This window comes from Sturnira hondurensis, unplaced genomic scaffold, assembly GCF_014824575.4.
Source record: "Sturnira hondurensis isolate 20B ecotype Veracruz unplaced genomic scaffold, ASM1482457v3 Scaffold0006805, whole genome shotgun sequence".
Lineage (NCBI taxonomy): Eukaryota > Metazoa > Chordata > Mammalia > Chiroptera > Phyllostomidae > Sturnira > Sturnira hondurensis.
The window spans coordinates 2,028,334-2,045,476 of record NW_028079436.1 but is presented as its reverse complement, the minus strand read 5'-3'; the positions used below and the strand labels follow the sequence as shown (position 1 = coordinate 2,045,476).

At 60.0% G+C, this 17,143-nt stretch overlaps 1 protein-coding gene across 3 annotated transcripts; it reads left to right on the top strand.

The window, feature by feature from the left end:
- The first annotated feature begins 1,190 nt into the window (after nucleotides 1-1,190).
- On the top strand, nucleotides 1,191-15,505 carry PDLIM4 (PDZ and LIM domain 4). Of its 3 annotated transcripts, none has more exons than XM_037050503.1 (7): nucleotides 1,192-1,362; nucleotides 6,018-6,169; nucleotides 9,749-9,830; nucleotides 14,081-14,250; nucleotides 14,465-14,631; nucleotides 14,957-15,074; nucleotides 15,189-15,505. In XM_037050503.1, the coding sequence occupies exons 1-7, from the start codon at nucleotides 1,270-1,272 to the stop codon at nucleotides 15,391-15,393; spliced, it is 987 nt and encodes a 328-aa protein (XP_036906398.1). In that variant the 5' UTR covers nucleotides 1,192-1,269; the 3' UTR covers nucleotides 15,394-15,505. The 3 variants fall into 3 exon arrangements, with proteins under 3 accessions (XP_036906400.1, XP_036906398.1, XP_036906399.1); XM_037050504.1 differs by lacking the exon at nucleotides 1,192-1,362 and adding an exon at nucleotides 1,405-4,439; XM_037050505.1 differs by lacking the exon at nucleotides 14,957-15,074 and having other exon boundaries at nucleotides 1,191-1,362; nucleotides 15,189-15,259.
- The last annotated feature ends 1,638 nt before the right edge of the window (nucleotides 15,506-17,143 follow it).

Genomic DNA, 17,143 nt, shown 5'->3' with positions numbered 1-17,143 from the left:
TGGACCCCCCTCACACACACACACACACACCACTGCTGCACACACCCCTCCCATTTCTCTGCAAGCTCAACAGACAGCAGCACACCAGAGGGTGCCCCCTTCCTTGGGCTGCCCTAGATCTGCGCCCCAGGAGCAGCCGTTTTCCCTGGGAGTGCTGGAGTCTTCCAGACACGCCTCACCCCACAGCCTGTTAGGCTCCTGAGGACGGAGCCCTTACCGGAAATTGGCCAAGAGGGGACACAGGGTTGCTGAGAATGGCTAAATTAGGGACATCCCCAGTGTCTGGAGACCAAACAGTGCTTGCCCCGCAGTAGCCAGGCCCACGGTGTCCAGAAGAGCCGGAGGGCGGTGGGCGGCACCCTGGCAAGCCAGGCACCTGCCAAGGCTGTTCAAGGGCGTCCCTGGAGTCCGATGGCAGGGAGTGGGGAGAAGACCAGGAAGGGCCCCAGGTGAAGGGCTGCCCCCAAGTCCACTCCCCTCGGGCATTCACCCCCCTCCCGGGGGCCCAGCCGCTGCCCCAGTCAGCCTGGCTGCTCCTTTCCCAGGGAAACACGGCTCCTTGCGGAGGAGGAGGAGGAGAGAGGACTGTGCTGGAGAAGGTCTCGGCGTCGTGGGGACAAGGACAAGTCAGGGGCCACCTCTTCCAGAGTAGTCCTGCTCCGCGCCCACCCCCGTGCTGGGCAGTGCGGGCTGTCACGCTGGGTCTGAGTGTCCCCCGCTCAGGCGCAGGGCTCCCCGACAGTGCTCGCCGTTGGGAGGACTCGCCGCCCCAGTGGTGGAGGCGCAGGTCTGTCTGCCAGGACTTTGAGGAGGTTTCTGAGTGAGGCGCGGCCCCATCCCCCATCTGCGCCGCCACTGCCCCCCCACCCCATCCCTCCCTGGGCCGGCGCCGCCCCGAAGGAGCTACTTCAAAGGGGCTGCGCCCGAGCTTCCACAGCCCGGCTCGGGTCCACGGCCCGCACCGCGCAAGCCGCGGCAGGACCCGGACGTCGGGGCCGGCCGGGCCGGGGTCTCCAAGAGCCCGGAGGGGGTGCGAGGCGGGAGGCGCCAGGGCTGAGGGGCGGGTCTCCAAAGCCCCCCGAAGTGGGAGGGTCGGGACCGCCGCGGGGCCAATCCGGGAGCGCGGGGCGCGGGGGCGGGGGCCTGGCGGAGGGGGGTCCGGGCCGGGCGGGCCGGGGGCGGGGCGCAGCGTCCAGGCGGCGGCGGCGGCGGCGGCAGCGGCGGCTCCTTAGTGTCCGGCTCTGGCTCCCGCTGCGGCTCCGGCCAGCGATGCCCCACTCCGTGACCCTGCGTGGCCCTTCGCCCTGGGGCTTCCGCCTGGTAGGAGGCCGGGACTTCAGCGCGCCCCTCACGATCTCGCGGGTGAGTCCAGTAGCCACGGGGCGGCGGGGAGGTGCTGGATCGGTGACCCGGTCCTCGAGATCCACCCGGGACCCGTATCCCCGACGTTCCTGGGGCTCGAAGGCTAAGGGTTTACCTGGGTAATTCACAGAATGGAGAGGAGGCGTCCAGGCCAGGCAGTGCCGCCTCAACCCCCTCTTCTCCCTCCCCCTAGGCCTGCCTGCCCCATCCCTTGGAGGAACACCCCAAGGGCTCACACACCAGCCTCCCTTGCTGGCCTTATTTTGGGGGAGTCGCTACAGGCCAGGGAAGGACAGCAGGCATGGGCCAGGGATCTAGACAGACCTACAGAAGCTCAGAAACACAGCTCAGACTGAACCCACCCTGAAGGTCTGGGGCAGAATGATGGGGAGTTCCCTCCCCTTACCAAGGGTTCAGTCCAGAAGAGCTGGATCCTCCCTGAATCTGAAAAGAGAAAGATCCATTCACTTGCCCACTCTGGTTTTGTCAGTCTGTCATCAGTGACCTCAGTTGACCTGAGGGGAAGTAAGCAGGGGAAAGAGACACTTGAGTGTAAGCTTGTGAGACCTCTTCCCATCAGGCCAGGGGCCAGAGTAGCCTCAGCCCAGTTCCTCCAGATCCCAGGACCGTGTACTGTCCCGGGCTCAGGACAGAGGAGGAAGGAAAGTGGGGAAGGGGGCACAGCCCTGGGCTGAGGTTAATCTGAGAACAGAGAAGCAGAGGACAGGACTCAGGCCCTGGCAGAGGGGGTGCCCATTCTAGGGGAGATGGGATCCTGGCCCAGCCTTGGGGTCCCATAGTTTGCAGGGCCAGAACAGGGGACTCAGACTCAGCCCATGGGGGTCCCAGCCTAGAGGAGAGAAGAGGAGAAAACCCAGGCCCAGTCTAGACAGAAGAGAGGAGGGGACCTGGGAACATCTGAGAGCCATTCCTTGCTCCCCAACACCTGCTTCAGCCTTTCGGAGGCCTGTGTCAGGCTACCTGAGACCACCTTCCCTCACCCTGCTGCCATCTCTCGCCATGGGGCCTGGACCAAGCTAGCTGGACCTTCAGACAACTGTCCAGTTCTTGGGAGTGGGGTGGTCACCCAGGGGAGCGTGGGATCACAGAATCCAGTTTCTGGGGGCCAGGGTGACAGGCAGGCCCAGCTGTCCGGGGAGGCTTCCCACATCCGCCCTCACCCCACACTGCCAGGCCCCTGGGGCTGAGTGAGCAAGGCCCTAACACGTCCGGGAGCCTTTCACCTCCCATTTTCCATAGGGAGCCCTTCAGGGGGTGTGCATGTGAGCATCTGCATCTGCCGGGTGTGTCATGCTGTGTGACTGCAGAGACAGGCTGGTGAGGGCGCTAGGCCAGCCGGTGGGCCAGGCACCCTGGGCGTGAGGCCGCTGACAGGCTCAGTGGCGGCGGCTGACGGCCACAGGCGGCAGGGAGCAGACACATCTGTTGCCCACGCGGCTGCCTGCTTGCAGAGGAAAGGCCTCCACAAGTCACAGCGGCGGCGGCCTTGTTTGCAGCTGATAGTGATGCAGGCCCCTGGCCAACAGGCAGACCAGACCAAGAAATGGTTTGCCTGGAAGTACCAGCCCACCTTGTCCCTCAAAGTCACAGGGCAGCAGCTCAGGCCTGAGGAGCCAGGATGGCTGAGCCTGGGTTTGGGTGGGATCTGAGGAGATTTACAGGGCTGGGGAGGCACAGGCCCCAGCGTGCCCAGCAGATACCTCAAGGGCAGGTCCGCAGACACTGCAGATGAGTGGGAGTCCCCACTCATCTCCCCACGCAGGGGTTTGAGACAACCCTCCCATGCCTCCAGGGCCTCTCCCACTGGGCAGGGATAGCCACACTCAGACAGGAAGGAGGCTGGCTGACTAGCAGAGCTGGGACCTTGCAACCTCAGCCTACATGACCTCCAGTAAATTGTCCGGGGCTCCTTCCCTGCACACTACAGTGATTGCTGGCTCCAGCGCATCCACAGCGTTCCAGACCACACCCTGCAGGGTGTTGGTCCCAGCTCCCCAGCAACCAGTGCCTGGAATGAACATCACTGTGTGCCCAACACCCCACGGAAGCTTTTTGCCCTGATGATCCCAGATTGTCCTCACAGTAGTGCTTAGAAGGAAGAACTCCCTCTGGCCTCACATTACAGATGGGGACACTGAGGCTCAGAGAGGCTAAGGTGGTGTGCCTAGAGAAGCAGAGCAGGGACAGGAGTCCAGGCCCGTCTGGAGCTTGCTGTGACTGCATGGAATGACATGGCACTGACTCTCTGGCTCCTGGCCATCACAGCCTCTAGGCTGGGCGGAGTGGAGCAGGGGCTGGGGATGTCATAGTGGCTACAGGTGAGGGGCTGGTTCATGCCCTAGCCTCCCAGCTGACTCACTGCTCCCTGCCTCGCTTCCTTTTGTCTGTTTATCCTGTACTCAGCAGCCAGAGGGGTGGGCTTGAATTCAACTCTGTCCTGTGACTCCCCTTAGAACCCTCCATGGTTCCCACCTACTAAGGAAAAACGGCAGCTTCTTACCTGGGCCTACAGAGCCCACAGGCCTGGCCTCTGCTCCTTCTCTGACTTTATCTCTTTCACTCTCTCTCCCCTCGCTAACAATGCTTAAGTCGCAAGCCTGCTTTTACTCTCTCTCCCAGTTAAGCCGTTATACACGATGACCCTTCTACCTGGGACACTCTCTCCTTCCCTCCCTTTTTGCAGAAAAGGACACAGTAGTTATGAGCATAGTTCTTGGAGCCAATGGGCCTGGATTGAAATCCTAACTCCCATTAATCAATCAAGGGTCCTTCTGCCCTTCTCTGGACCTCAGTTATCTCACCTAGCAAATGGGCTGGCCTTCAGGGTTAATGAGACAATGCAAGAAAAGTGGGTCGGGAGAGTCACCGTTTCCTGGCCTTGTGCCCTGTCTGACCAGAACTCTCCAGGCTAGCTGAGCCGGCAGGAGTTTAGCCACCTCTGCTTTCGAGAACTTCCCCACCCACAGGAGCCTGAATGAACCCTTGTGCTGGCTGAGTCATCCTGCAGCTATTGGCCCCCCTGAGGAAGAGGACTCGTCTCCAGGGTGGGGACTGGGGTGAGCTGCCCCTCCCCCTAAGCCTCTCTTTCTTTGTCTGTAATCAGGGAGGACAATGCCTCTGTCTCACCAGGGGCGTGAGAGGTTGCCACGAGCCAGTTATGGGCAAAGCACTGAGCCCCGGCCATGTCACAGAGCACATATGTGTATCCGTGAAGGAGAAGGACCTGGGACAGAGCCTTGAGCGGAGGGTGGAATGGAGCCCAGTGGGCCCCCTGCCAGGGAGGACAGGCCTGTGTAGGTACCCAGGCCTGTGAGTGAGCATTAATGGTGGCAGATGGCTGTAGGTGTCGTGCTCCAGAACATTCCTTGGGGCAGCCTATTTCAGGGTCAGCTGAGGAGGAGGGCAGGAGGAGGGCAGGTCAGCTCGGGCAATGCCCACACCAGGACTAAAGCCAAGCAGCTGCTGGCGCCTCAGCTCTGTTCCCTCACTACTGAGCACTAGCTGAGCTGAACCTGGCCAGGTTTCCAGAAACTCCGACCCCCCTGCCCCCGCCCCAGTAGGAACAGGTGACTGGCAGCTCTTGAGCCACAGCTGGGCGCTGCTGGAGAGATGGGGTAAGAATGAGGGTGCCTAGTGTCTGTTTCCAAAGGCTGTGCCAGGACTGCGGACCGGGCGAAGGGTTCCCTGGGCCACCTCCTCAGGCCTCCCCATGAGCCCAGCCCCAGCCTCAAAGGGCCCCTCCTCTGGGGACCAGCATTGTAAGAGGCTCCAGCTGTGGACAACACTCAACCCTCTGGGGTCAGTGGTGACCCTGGGTGGCCTGCGTGCCTGTCCTGAAGAGGAAGTTGAGGTGAAGTTGTGACCCAGGAGTGCAGGCTGCCAACCAGAACGTAGTTGTAGCGTGGCAATGTAGATGGCCCTGACGTGCCGGGGAGGTGATGCCCCAGACCTGGGGTGGGGTGCTAACAACCTTCATGGAACAGAGAGGTACAGGGACTGCGCCAGGTACAGTGAGAGGCCAGAGTGGGGGCTTCCCGGGGAGACGGCCTCTCTGCTGAGACCGGAAGGATGAGGGGGAGGAAGCAGGTAATGAGGATGTGGGGTCAAAGGAAAGAATGAATGTTGCAGGTAGAGAGAACAGCACCTGCAGACGTGTGGGGGTGAGAGAGACCTGGTGCCTGTGAGTACCCCCGGACACTCAGGTGGTTTAGCTAGAGTGTGCCTGGGTGGGGGTGGCTGTGGGGTGAGGATGAAAGGAAACAGGAAGGAAGCCAAGGTCACTGAAGGTTTGAATGTCGAGGGGCCACTGTGTGATCTGGCAGGCGTGGGGGGGGGCACCATCTATGCAGGGTATCTGTGACATGTCCGTGCTTTGTGTGTATTAAGGAGCACGCGTATCCCTGCGTGTCCCTGGCATATACTCAGGCAGACACGCAGGCTGCAGCAGTAATATCACCCGTGTCTGCCCAGAGTCACATGGGCGTTCAGCCAGTCTCTTGGCCTGCCCACCCACCGGTCTTGTTGGAAGCAGGGCCACACTGACTAGTTTCCAGTGGTTGGAGGGGTCAAGAGCAAAGCCTGCAGCAGGGCCACACAGTGACCAGTGTCCAGCCATCTGGCTTATCCGCCCATAGGTCCATGCTGGCAGCAAGGCTGCACTGGCGGCCCTGTGCCCCGGAGACCTGATCCAGGCCATCAACGGCGAGAGCACGGAGCTCATGACACACCTGGAGGCGCAGAACCGCATCAAGGGCTGCCACGACCGCCTTACACTCTCCGTGAGCAGGTACGGGCAGGGCCAGCGGGGCCGATTTAAGGGGAGAGTAAGTGATGGGTGGGCAGCAGGCTGAGTGAGCTGGGCCTCACAGCCTCGCTACCTCAGCTGCTGGGCACCCCTGTCCTGAGGAGGAGGGCCTGGCAGGCGCTGGGTATGGGCGGTAGCTTAAGAAGGGAGGAAGCCCCCTCTTAACTCAGGGCTGGGCATGTGGTGGGGGATTTGTGGCAGTGGGTCTCCAGTCCCAAATCCAGGCTGAAATAAGACCTTGGGCAGCCTCTGGAGGAATGACTTCAATCCCTTCCCCCCCATGTGACCAGCATGATGACCATTTCAAAGAAGCTTCTTATTCATTGGAGCCTCAAACCAACTTGTTAAAGTAAAACCTAATACAGTCCTCAATCTGCAGATGGGGCAACTGGGACTCAGAAGGATTAGAGGGGGCTTTGGGTCTCACGGTGAGGGAGTTGGGAAGCAAATTTGGCCCCCCACCTTTCTCACTCCCAAAGGCTCCTTTGCGTCTGGGTACTGCATAGCACTCCTGCCAGCCCTGTAGCTGCGGTGCCTCAGCTGTCCCCGCTGTGGCCCACGCCTCTGCCCTGGTGACATCTGGATGCCACGAGCTGTGTAATGTGACACAGCCCCTCGTGGGGGTGAAAGTGGGGAGTCACCATACCCCATGTGTGCTGTTCAGATGGTCTAGGGTGGAAGATCAGTCAGGCTCTGGGTCTTTGTCCAGCTCTTGTGGCAGTTGGCTGGGTCGTGGCCGAGTGGGATCTTTCCGCCCCCGTCTTGCTTGGATGTGGGGAAGTCAGACAGAAGTGCTGAGCGGCGCCACATTCACTGTTAACAGGGACTTTCCACAGCCCGCTCTGGACCTGCGTGGGAGAAGCCTCTGCAAACCACAGCACAGCTGACCGGGCTTAGAGACGGCTGGGAGGGGGTGACCCATCGGCCTGCAGCCGTTACACACGGTGGGAAGGCTTCTGAAGTAGTCCCCTTTTGTGTCTGGCCCAGGCCGGTGTCCAGACTGGGTCAGGGCCCCTGGCTGTGCTCTCCATGCTAAGTGGCTCCAGCTGTAAGTCCAGGTCGTGTGCACCACCCCACCCCGAGCTGTAGTGCGGAGGCCCCAGCGTGGGGACTGCAGCAGAGCTGGTCCATCTCCAGGCTCTGGGACCTTAGGCTTCCCAGATGACCTCTGTGGGCCTGGGCCTCCTCCTCTATGCAGCAGGGTCACATCTGTCACCCGCTCCCAGACTGAGGCACAGGCTGGCGGTGGAAGCCTCGGCACTGCTCTGGCCACAAGTGGCCTCTGGAGCCGCCCCACTTGGCTGGGTTCCTGGGCCCTGACTCACCTCTAGCCTTGACTCTTCTGGCTGAATAAGGGAAGCCCTGGTGGTACTGGGGCCGGGGATGACAGGGGTGGGGGATGTTGCGGGGGAGAGGCTCACAGAGGGCGAGAGTCAGGAGGTTCCCAGAGGCAGTGATGTCAGGGAAGGTGGTAGGGTGGGGGCAGGGTGGAGGGCCCCCTTCCTTCCTTCCTTCCCTGGTCATTTGTTCCGAGCCCAGTGTGGATGGAGCCAGGGGTCCTCTGACCTGTTCCGCTCTGGGCGTTTCAGCCCGACGTGCTGCCTGGCCATGGAGCAGGTGCGAGCACACTCTGCTGCCACAGTTCCTGGCCCGGCTCTGCACGTGGGAATCCTCCAACAAGTGATTTCATTTCAGAGCCCTTCACCCCCTCAGCTCCAAAACGGGGCTGTCTTGTGATCTGGGGACTGAGCAACGGTGGCATACCGAGTTTGCTTGTCAGGGCAAAAACCTGGGGCCCAGTCCCCCAGCCCCGCCCCCAGTGATCACACCAGGGGATCAAGAACAGGGGCCACATAGATCCTCCAGGTCAGTCTCTCTTCTCCTGGGCACCTTCTAACCTGCAAGGCCCCCAACTCTGTTCACTGTCCTCCCAGGACCTATGCTGCCCTTGGGCCCCAGGGGGCCCCCAACATGGGCTCCACCCAGCCCAGCTGCCCTCCCTGGCATCCGGAGGAGGGCTTTTGTTTTGCCCTCCGCAGGCTTTTCCAGAGGTTGGGAAACGAAGTAGAGGCCCAGATTCCCTGCCATGCCTATTTGTCTGGAACTCAAAGCCAGGTGTCCTACAGCTCAAGCTAATCCACACTCCCTAGGCATGCTCCATAGGGCCAGGACTGGCCCAGCATCAGCTCCCGCCCTGGAGCCTCTGGTGGGGACTCTCTGGCCCACTGTGTGTGGTGCAGAGGCTTTTGCACAGCCCACCTTTGGCTGTCATTTTGCCTAACGATAGCAGGTGGGGGCACCTGCACAGCCTGAAGTGAGGGCTTGGCCGTGCAGTCAGACACATGAATGAGCCCTTCATTCTAATCTGATGCCCGGAGCCACCCTATGACTCCGGGGACTGTGTGCCCTCTGACCTTCGGAACTCAGACCTGCATTTCTCTTCTGGGCAGAACACTGGGGAAGGAGGCAGGTGGCCACTGTGCTCCTGCCAGGCGTACCCTGGCGCTCTCTGTGGGAGGAGGCCTTGTGAGAACCGAGTTGGGGTGGTCTCCCGGTAGCCTGGCTGAGAGGCCTGGAGCCAGAGGCCAGGAGTGCCGTGTTGCCCCAGGGGCAGCAGAGGTCCCTGCTGCAGACCCCCAGAAGGCTGCGGGGAGAGCGGAATAGGCAAAGGAGAGGAAGCGCAGAGCGGGTGTGGACTACGTGTGCAGAAAGTGTTAAAAACCCTTTGCTGCCTGGGGGAGAGGTAGGGTTGAGCTGCTGGCCCCTGGGGAGAGGTCAAGAAACCCCAGGAGGCCTTTTGGGGTGAAGCGGGGACATTATTCCCCTTTAGTCTACCTAGCCTCCCTTCATACCCACTGGCCAGCCCAAAGTCCACACACCACCCCCACCGGCCTGCCTCCCCACAGGGCTACTGAGTGGCAGGCCAGCCCCGGCCTGTGGCCTCTCCACCCGCCCGCCTGCCCGCCTGCCCTGCTCATGGCAGGTTTATGATGTTTTTCTCCCCACTGAGTGGTGTTTGGCTTCTGGTTTCTATGGTGAAGCAGGAATTTCCTAATGGCCTGTTTCCCATCTGGGCCGGGCAGACATTGGTGACGACTCTGCCTGCATCAGCAGGAGGGAGGCGCACCCCTCGGAGCCTCCTCCGTTAGGCCTCCCCCAGAGCCCATGGGTGAGAGGGGTGAGAAGATGGCAGATGGACGTGAGGGGCCTGGCTTACCCTGCCAGGAGGGGCCTTCTGCCGGCTGAGCTTATTTAGGTAGGCCACAGGGAGGGTAGCAGAGTGGAAACGCTGCAGCTTCCTCTCTGGGAGTCAGACCAGAGAGGGAGGGAGCACCTGGGACACACAGCCCCATCCCAGGCGGTTGGCAACTCGAGAGTCTCCTTGCCACAGTGGCCACCATGTGGGCACAGGGGAAAGCACTGGGGTGATGTCCTTCATATTCTCCATACAGAGGTGCCAGGCCTGGTCCTGGGTGTCTCAGCCCAGAACCCAGCGCCTCTGGGTCTTAGTTCCCAGGTATAGTAAGCAGAAATATCTGACTATCATAATTCCTGTCGCAGGCCTGAAGGCAGGAGCTGGCCCGGTACCCCAGAGGACAGCAAAGCTCAGGCACACAGGATCCACATCGAGCCCGAGGCCCAGGTATGTAAAGGCTCCAAGGTATGCCTCTCCCAAGTATGCCCAGGAAGAGGGGCCAGGCCTGGACCACAGGTTTAACTGCACTGATGTCCTCACCGAGGCTCTCGGTTACCCAGGCTAGACTGAAGCGGAAGCCTTCTCTGGGCCCTGCCCAGCCCCATCCCACGTTCCCCAGCTGATGGGCACCTGCTGGGGGCTCTGTCTGTACTCCAGGCAGCCCTGGATCTGGCACTAAGGTGTCCGTGGTGGGGAGGGACTGGGCCAGGCCTTGGCTCAGGGCTGCCACCCACCCAGCTGGGTTTCACTCTGGTGCCCAGTGATGCCAGACTGGGAGGATGTCACTAGGCTGTGGAGTGACCTCAGGCAATGCAGTGCTCTTCTGTTTCATCCTAGCCTTAGGTACCCACCTGGCCAGAGCCACAGGGCTGACCTTAGAAAGTCAGGCAGTTCCTTGCCCTGTCCAAGGCTGGAGTTTCCTCCTGGCCATCCTGTGACTGCGTCTAGCAGACCTCAGGCTGGAGGCCTACCTGCTCAGTCACCTCTTCGTGTATGACAAGAATCTCAGCCACGGTGCTGTCCTCAAGGAGAGTGAGGGGATCCAGGTTGCTCCGTGGCCTTTTTGCGCCATGCGCTTACGGGACAGCTGGTTGGCAAGACTGAGGTATCCAGAGCCGACTCAACATCCCCATGTCACCTAGTTTGGGCTGGTGTGTGGTGGAGCTAGAACCGTGAACCCCAGCACGTGGAGCCATAGCCTGCTGGGCCTGCTCCGTCCACTCTTACCCTGGAGGCCTCGCTGTATCAGAGGAGAGGATCTGCTGTGGCCGGTCCCTCACCATCTATCCCAGTCCCCAGCTTACCCTGACATTTGTTCCCTACCTTTCCCTTGCTGGTGAGGTCAGGTGCTTATCACACACCAGGGAGCACCTGTTCTGGAAGGGGGGAGACACCGGTTCTGGGATGGCAGAAGCCAGGGGTCTAAGGAGTCCATGTGACTCTATCAAGGGATCAAAGAGGGCTTCCTGGAGGAGGGGGTATCCAAGCCAAGACCCAAAGGAGGAAGAATAAGGCAGGGAAAAGCTTGGAAAGAACCCATGTGCCAGGAAGCATATACAAAGGCCCAAAGGTGAGTCTGTATACCATAGGTCAGAGGGAAGAAAGGTCTCAGGGGGTGGGAGGGGAGAGGCAAGGGGTGAGGTGATAGGGCAGGGTCACAAAGAGGCTCTTGGTTTGCTCTCTCCAGAACCTCAGCTGTTCTTGCAGAGATTCATGGCCACACCTATGTCTCAGAAGCTCGCTCTGGTAGTCACATGAATCCAGGGCCCGTAGGAGCAGAGGGGCAGGACAATGGGGAGGACACATGACAAGTCAGCCACACCTGACTTGGGCCAGGCAGAGGGGAGCAGCACAGCACAGGCCCCCTACGTGAGGCTCGTGCCAGGATGGGTAGGGCAAGGGGGCCTCAGCTTGCTCTGTTTGGCCTCTAGGAGAGGCTCAGGGCCAGCGGGCCTGGGGGGCCAAGGGCTGCAGAGCAACTCCCCCTGCCCCCACGACCTTTCCTAGGACCAGGCTGCTGAGGCTAGAAGCAAAGGGATTTTCCACAGGCAACAGGGCAACAGGGCTGCTGTCTGCCTTTGTACTTAAAAGGTCAGGAGCTCCATGGGTGGCGAAAGAAACTCCCCCACCCAGCCCCTGCAAAGCTGTATCCAAAGTAACCAGACACAGAGCCCATTGTCCCACACTGTTCCCACCCTCTGCCTGCAGGGGGGCGGGGGTGGGCCCAGTCAGGGCCAACGGAACAGCAGAAAACCACAGTTGGCCCTAAGACAGCACAAGATGCCCTGGTACCAATCCCACGTGGGGTGCGACAGGGGCAACGGGAGCTTCGGGCCGACCTTCTGCGTAGGGTTATAGGAGATTCTCCTCTCAGGCCTCACGTGGGAGCACAGGAGGCACTTGGCTCAGTCCAGAGTGGAGAAAGGATGGTGATAAGGAACGTTTTCCTGCGGGGGAGTGGCATTTAAGATGAGAACCAGGTGATGGGGCAAGGCTAGCCAGGTGCAGCAGGCAGCCCTTGCACACTCAGCCTGTTCTCTCCAGACTAGCAGAGGGCTGGAGCTTGGCTTCTGGAAGGTGCCATCAACTCAGCACCCACCTCTGTCCAAGGTGAGTGTCCCACATTCTGACCACAGTCACGTGGGAGCTGATGAGCAAGGAGGCAGTTTCCCCCGTCTTGCTCACTAACCCAGCTGAGGCTTCGACAACCAAATCAGCAGCTGGCAGGTACTCAGAGTGCGCAAGCACGCGGGACCAGGTGCACCACCACAGAGAGGGGGGCCCAGGGACGGGACTCAGGAATGCCCATGACAGCTGTTTATCCAACAAGTGTTTGCTGTGTGGCAGGCGCTACGCTAAGCGCCTTGTATGCAACCATCTCATTGTATCCCCACAAGGAACTTATGACATAGAGCTCATCACATGCTCCATTGCACAGATGAAGAAACAGAGGTTCAAAGGTGAAGTGATTTGGTCACTTAATGAGTGAGAGAGCTGGGACTCGAATCAAGACCAAGGTCACTATACCCTATCCACTGAGTTCAGACCCTGCCATAGCCTCACACCCTGCTGGGTGGGCGTGAGTGAGGGCCTCCTTCCCCCCCCCAGGTCCCTCTGGCTTCCCCTTCCTGTTGAAGCCTGCTCTGTACTAGGCCCAGCCCTGCCCCCATGGCCCATCTGGTCCCCATTAGAGGCCAGGCCAGCCTTGTCTGCCTGCTTGCCCCCAGACACAAGTACTGGAGTGATCAGATTTCCCAGGGGCTCATGTTGGGTCTGGAGGGAATGAAAGTTTTACTGCTGCTATCCCACCCTTGATGGGGGCCCACCTGGGTGGTGCAAGACCCTCTCCTTCGTCCGTTGGGGTGGGGGTTGTGTGGTATCACCCCCATTCGGCTGCTGGCCCACCTTCTCATTCCCCAAGCTCCTGCCCAGCTCCAAGCCTGCCGAAAGCAGGGACAGTCCAGCAAAACCCTGCGGCCTTGACAATGCCACAGTGCTGGAGGCAGCTTGAGCTCAAGTCAGGCTCGTTCCCCCCCAGGCTAGGCATCCTTTCCTCTTCACCTAGTGTCCCTGTCCCCACGGCAGAGCAAAGGGGAAATTTATATGTCACCTTGCAGGCTGAGGCCGAGACCACCTTCATGGCCTGGAGGATTGGGCCCCACCCTTCAGTCAGGCTGTTGTGGCCACCAATCTCATTCCAGCCATGGAGGCCACAGTGGTCATCCCCAGGGTGACCAGCACTGGCTCTGAGTGTGTGTGACTAGGTTATGTAGGTGGGGCTGGTGTGTGTTGTCCTTGCGCATTTGTATGTCTGTAAACACACTTGTGAGAGTGTGTGTGCCTGTGTTCCCATTGCTGTGTGCCCATGAACACGCGCCTGCACAGCCCCAGACTCTGCAGGGACAGGGACCCCCAGAGAGACCACCTTTGAGACCCACACCCACAGAGATCCCCCTCTCCTTATGGGCTGAGGAGGCATGTTGAGGGCACTCCTCCCCAAAAGGTTTCAGCCATGGCATTGGTCTGGCCGTGCAGTAGTGGGCTGGGGAGCCCTGAATCCTGGCCCTGCCTCTGCCCCCCATCTGCTATGCCTGCAGAAGGCCACCAATTTGGCCTGGGAAGCAGGGAATGGGGATAGAGATGGAAGCCTAGAGGGGGCTGACGACGCAATGGCACACTGGAACCTCAGCTGTCCCCCTCGGAAGGCCCGTGGGCACACAATGTTTGATGACCCTTCCTGGCTTCAGGACAGGAGTTACCTTTTTGTTCCTAGCCACTGACCCATCCAGGATCAGGCCAGTTCTGGCAGGTAGTGGGGGTTGGCCCCAGGACCACCTCTACAAGGAAGCCGTTCACTGTGCTCCAGCCGTGCTGGCCTTACAGAGCCACTCAGGATGCCCCTAGTGGTCGGAACTACGCAGGGCTCTGGAGCCAAGGCTGAGCCTCAGGCCCTCAGTTTTTGTGTCTGACTTTCCATGGGCATTTGGGGGAGCGGTGAACCAGACCCAAGGCTCAGCCCTTCCCCACAGACCCCCTCCCTGGCTGGGCACCATCACCCAGAGATGTCAGAGCAGGGGTAGCCGGGAGGCATCCAAGAAGGCCCAGCATAGTAGGGTAGGGAGTAGGTCTACTAGGAATGGCCAGAGGCCCTACCCCAGAGGGTCTCCCCGAGCCTCAGGCCTCTCTCTTTCTCACAGGATGGCAGTCCAGCCACCAGCAGGCGGCCCTCAGCCACGGGCATTGGCCCAGAAAATGGCCGATCTCCTTATGGGCAGTCACCTCACCTCCTGGCCCCTCACAATGGCAGCAGCAGTGAGGCAGCCCTGCTGGCCCAGATGAGCAGCCTGCATGTGTCTCCACCCCACAGGTAGTACCGGAAATGTGACTTTTGCACCCACACCTAAATCCCCTTTTAAGCCCTGATCCCTCACATCTCACGAGGTCCCACCCTGACCCTGACGCTTGATCCGTGGGTTGCAGCTGCCTGCATTCTGACCCATGAAACTTTCGCCAGACCCCTGAGCGGGCAGAGTGAAGGCTGGCACTGCAACCCTGTCCCTTCGCGCATCTCTTTCGACCAGCACTGACCCAGCCAGAGGCCTCCTGAGGAGCAGAGACGGTGGCGTCGACTTGGGCTCCGAAGTGTACCGGATGCTGCGGGAGCCCGCCGAGCCCCAGGCTGCCGCGGAGCCCAAGCAGTCAGGCTCCTTCCGCTACTTGCAGGGCATGCTGGAGGCCGGCGAGGGCGGTAAGACGCCCTCCCCTTCCCCCGTGTCTTCCCACTTCTTGAGGGCCCCGGGGCCGTCCCCCTACCGCCCCCAAGCGGCGCCTTCGCGACCCCAGGTCCTGCCGCCCAGCCACCCGTCCCTCCCTGGTCTGCTCCTCGTGGTCCCACACCCCTCGCGGCGCCGCCCCTGTAGCAGCCATTTCCCCACGCCCTCCAAACCCCCTCCCCAGTCTGTGTGCCCCCGGAAGCCCGGCTCAACCCCACACCCCGCAGAAGTGCGGTTTTTACCTTTTTCGATCTCCACTCGCCCACACCTGGCTCATGCCACCCGCGCTCTGGCTTTCAGGGGATCGGCCCGGGACTGGCAGTCCCCGGAACCTCAAGCCTACGGCAGGCAAGCTGGGAGCCCCGCTGAGTGGCCTGCAGGGGCTGCCGGAGTGCACACGCTGCGGCCACGGCATCGTGTGAGTACCCACCTCTGCCTTCCCCACGCGGCCGCGCTTCTCCCCGACACTCCCTGGACTGCGCGTGCTCGAAAATCTGCTGCCCGACTCTGTCCTCTGCTGGTCTCCCAACAGGGGCACCATCGTCAAGGCGCGGGACAAGCTGTACCACCCTGAGTGCTTCATGTGCAGCGACTGCGGCCTGAACCTCAAGCAGCGCGGTTACTTCTTTCTGGACGAGCGGCTGTACTGCGAGAGCCATGCCAAGGCGAGGGTCAAGCCCCCGGAGGGCTATGACGTCGTGGCAGTGTACCCCAATGCCAAGGTGGAACTCGTCTGAGCTGCTCCTGGAACACCCCCTCCCTGCCTCTGCTTCTTTTAATGGCCTGCACAGCTCGTGTAAATATCTGTTTGCCCCTCTAATAAACTCCCTCTACCTGGGCTCAACCGCAGCAGTGCCTCGGCCTGTCTCCCTCCAGCGCAGGCGATGGCTTCCAAGGGCTCCCTCTGTTCAGGTTCCAAGCATGTCCTGGGCACTGGGTGCAACGACGAGCAAGACGGGCACTGGGCAGTCCAAGGAAGCCACAGCCTGGGTGGATGGGGGAGTGAATCACTAGGGGCAGTTCTATTCAAAGAGGCAACGTCTGGGGTGCTGTATGGTGACGCCACGCCAAGAGCTGTGACCTTGGTGGAGACAGAGAAGGTGTCATCTGAGAACTAAGAAATAAGGAGGAAGAGTTACACAGGGTGAGGAACTGTGTGTGCAAAGGTGTGACCAGGGTGAGCACAGACAGGAAATGCCCGGTCTGGCCATCAGCATGAGCGCGGGCAGCCCCTAGCAGCCACAAGAGGGACTGCCCCAAGGGGTATGTGTATGACTGCAGAGGTTGGGACTCTATGGGCAGTGTGTCTCCCTGCACTCTCCCCAACTCTCCTGGTATTTCTCCCTTTCCCTCCTTTTTTCTTTCCCCTTCCCCTCTCTCACCACCAGGGAGCGCCTAGTGTGTGTGTGTTGGGGGGGGGCGGGGGGTGGCAGGGGGCGGAGCAGGATGGAGGTGGGTAAAGAGGAGTGTTTCAGAAAGAACACTGGGCTGGAGCCGTACCCTTCAAGAGATTAGGTCTCCAAAGCCCAGAGGCTGGTCATTACACCGTGTGCGGCAGCCTCGAGCTTCGCACCACTCGGTAGCATGCACGCCGGTACAGACTCACTCTCTTTAAAAGTGTTAATGCTGCCAGAGCTGGTGAGCCTCGCTGCTCGCACCCGAGGACGCTCCCAGACTCCAGGTCACGTGCAACTCTCCTCCAGACTAGAAGCAGCCTCGTTTATTTGGTGCTGGTTTATTCAGTGAGCCCGAATACACGCGCTTGTGCTATTGTCAATTCTGTACTGTCACAAACCGCAGAAGACAGTCATCAGTTCACACTCTCACCGTCAGCATACGGCCGTACTCATTTCCTCGTGCTCTTGCAACACAGGACATTATTTTCCCCACTTTTGCCAACCTAAGTAAAACGCGGTCTGTAGTTGCTTTAAGTTGCTTTGGTCTAATAATTCCAAGAGGAACATTCACTCAAATACATTGTGTTTATTGTTGGGCGCTGAGCAATCAGGGGGGAACAGAATGGTCTTCTCCAAGAGTACTTGTGAAATGCTCTAAACCCTTCACTCTTTTTTCTGATCGTCATTTAAACTTTAGGAATAAATAGGAACTTTTCACATTCTTGTAAGAATCTTTTTGTAAGAATCAGTTACCCCACTAATCTATTTTCCTATTTCAGTGACAATACCACACTGATTTAATTACCGCCGTTTAACAAAGAACTTGTTCCTCGTTTACAGACGTGTCAAGGCTATTCTACGTGTGTACTCAGTGGTCAGGTTTAGACTCAGTATGTCAGGCTGTGGGAAAACAAGCAAACCAACCTCTGAACCATGCATGGCTGGGGTCGCCCTGGATCTAGAGACTCCCTGAGAACTGGCATAGAGTCCTTTCACCCCGGGGAATACTGTGATCTGGGCTTACCAGCCCATTTATTCGGGTGTCGAGTATGCAGTCTCATCCATGCTTATTTCCGTTTTCTTCCTGTAG

Bases quoted from the DNA above. Each gene is read 5' to 3' on its own strand.
- PDLIM4 (XM_037050503.1), top strand. From the start codon at position 1,270: ATGCCCCACTCCGTGACCCTGCGTGGCCCTTCGCCCTGGGGCTTCCGC. The intron at 6,170-9,748 runs GTACGGGCAGGG...TTCCTGTCGCAG, and splicing joins CTTACACTCTCCGTGAGCAG to GCCTGAAGGCAGGAGCTGGC. The intron at 14,632-14,956 runs GTAAGACGCCCT...TCTGGCTTTCAG, and splicing joins GCTGGAGGCCGGCGAGGGCG to GGGATCGGCCCGGGACTGGC.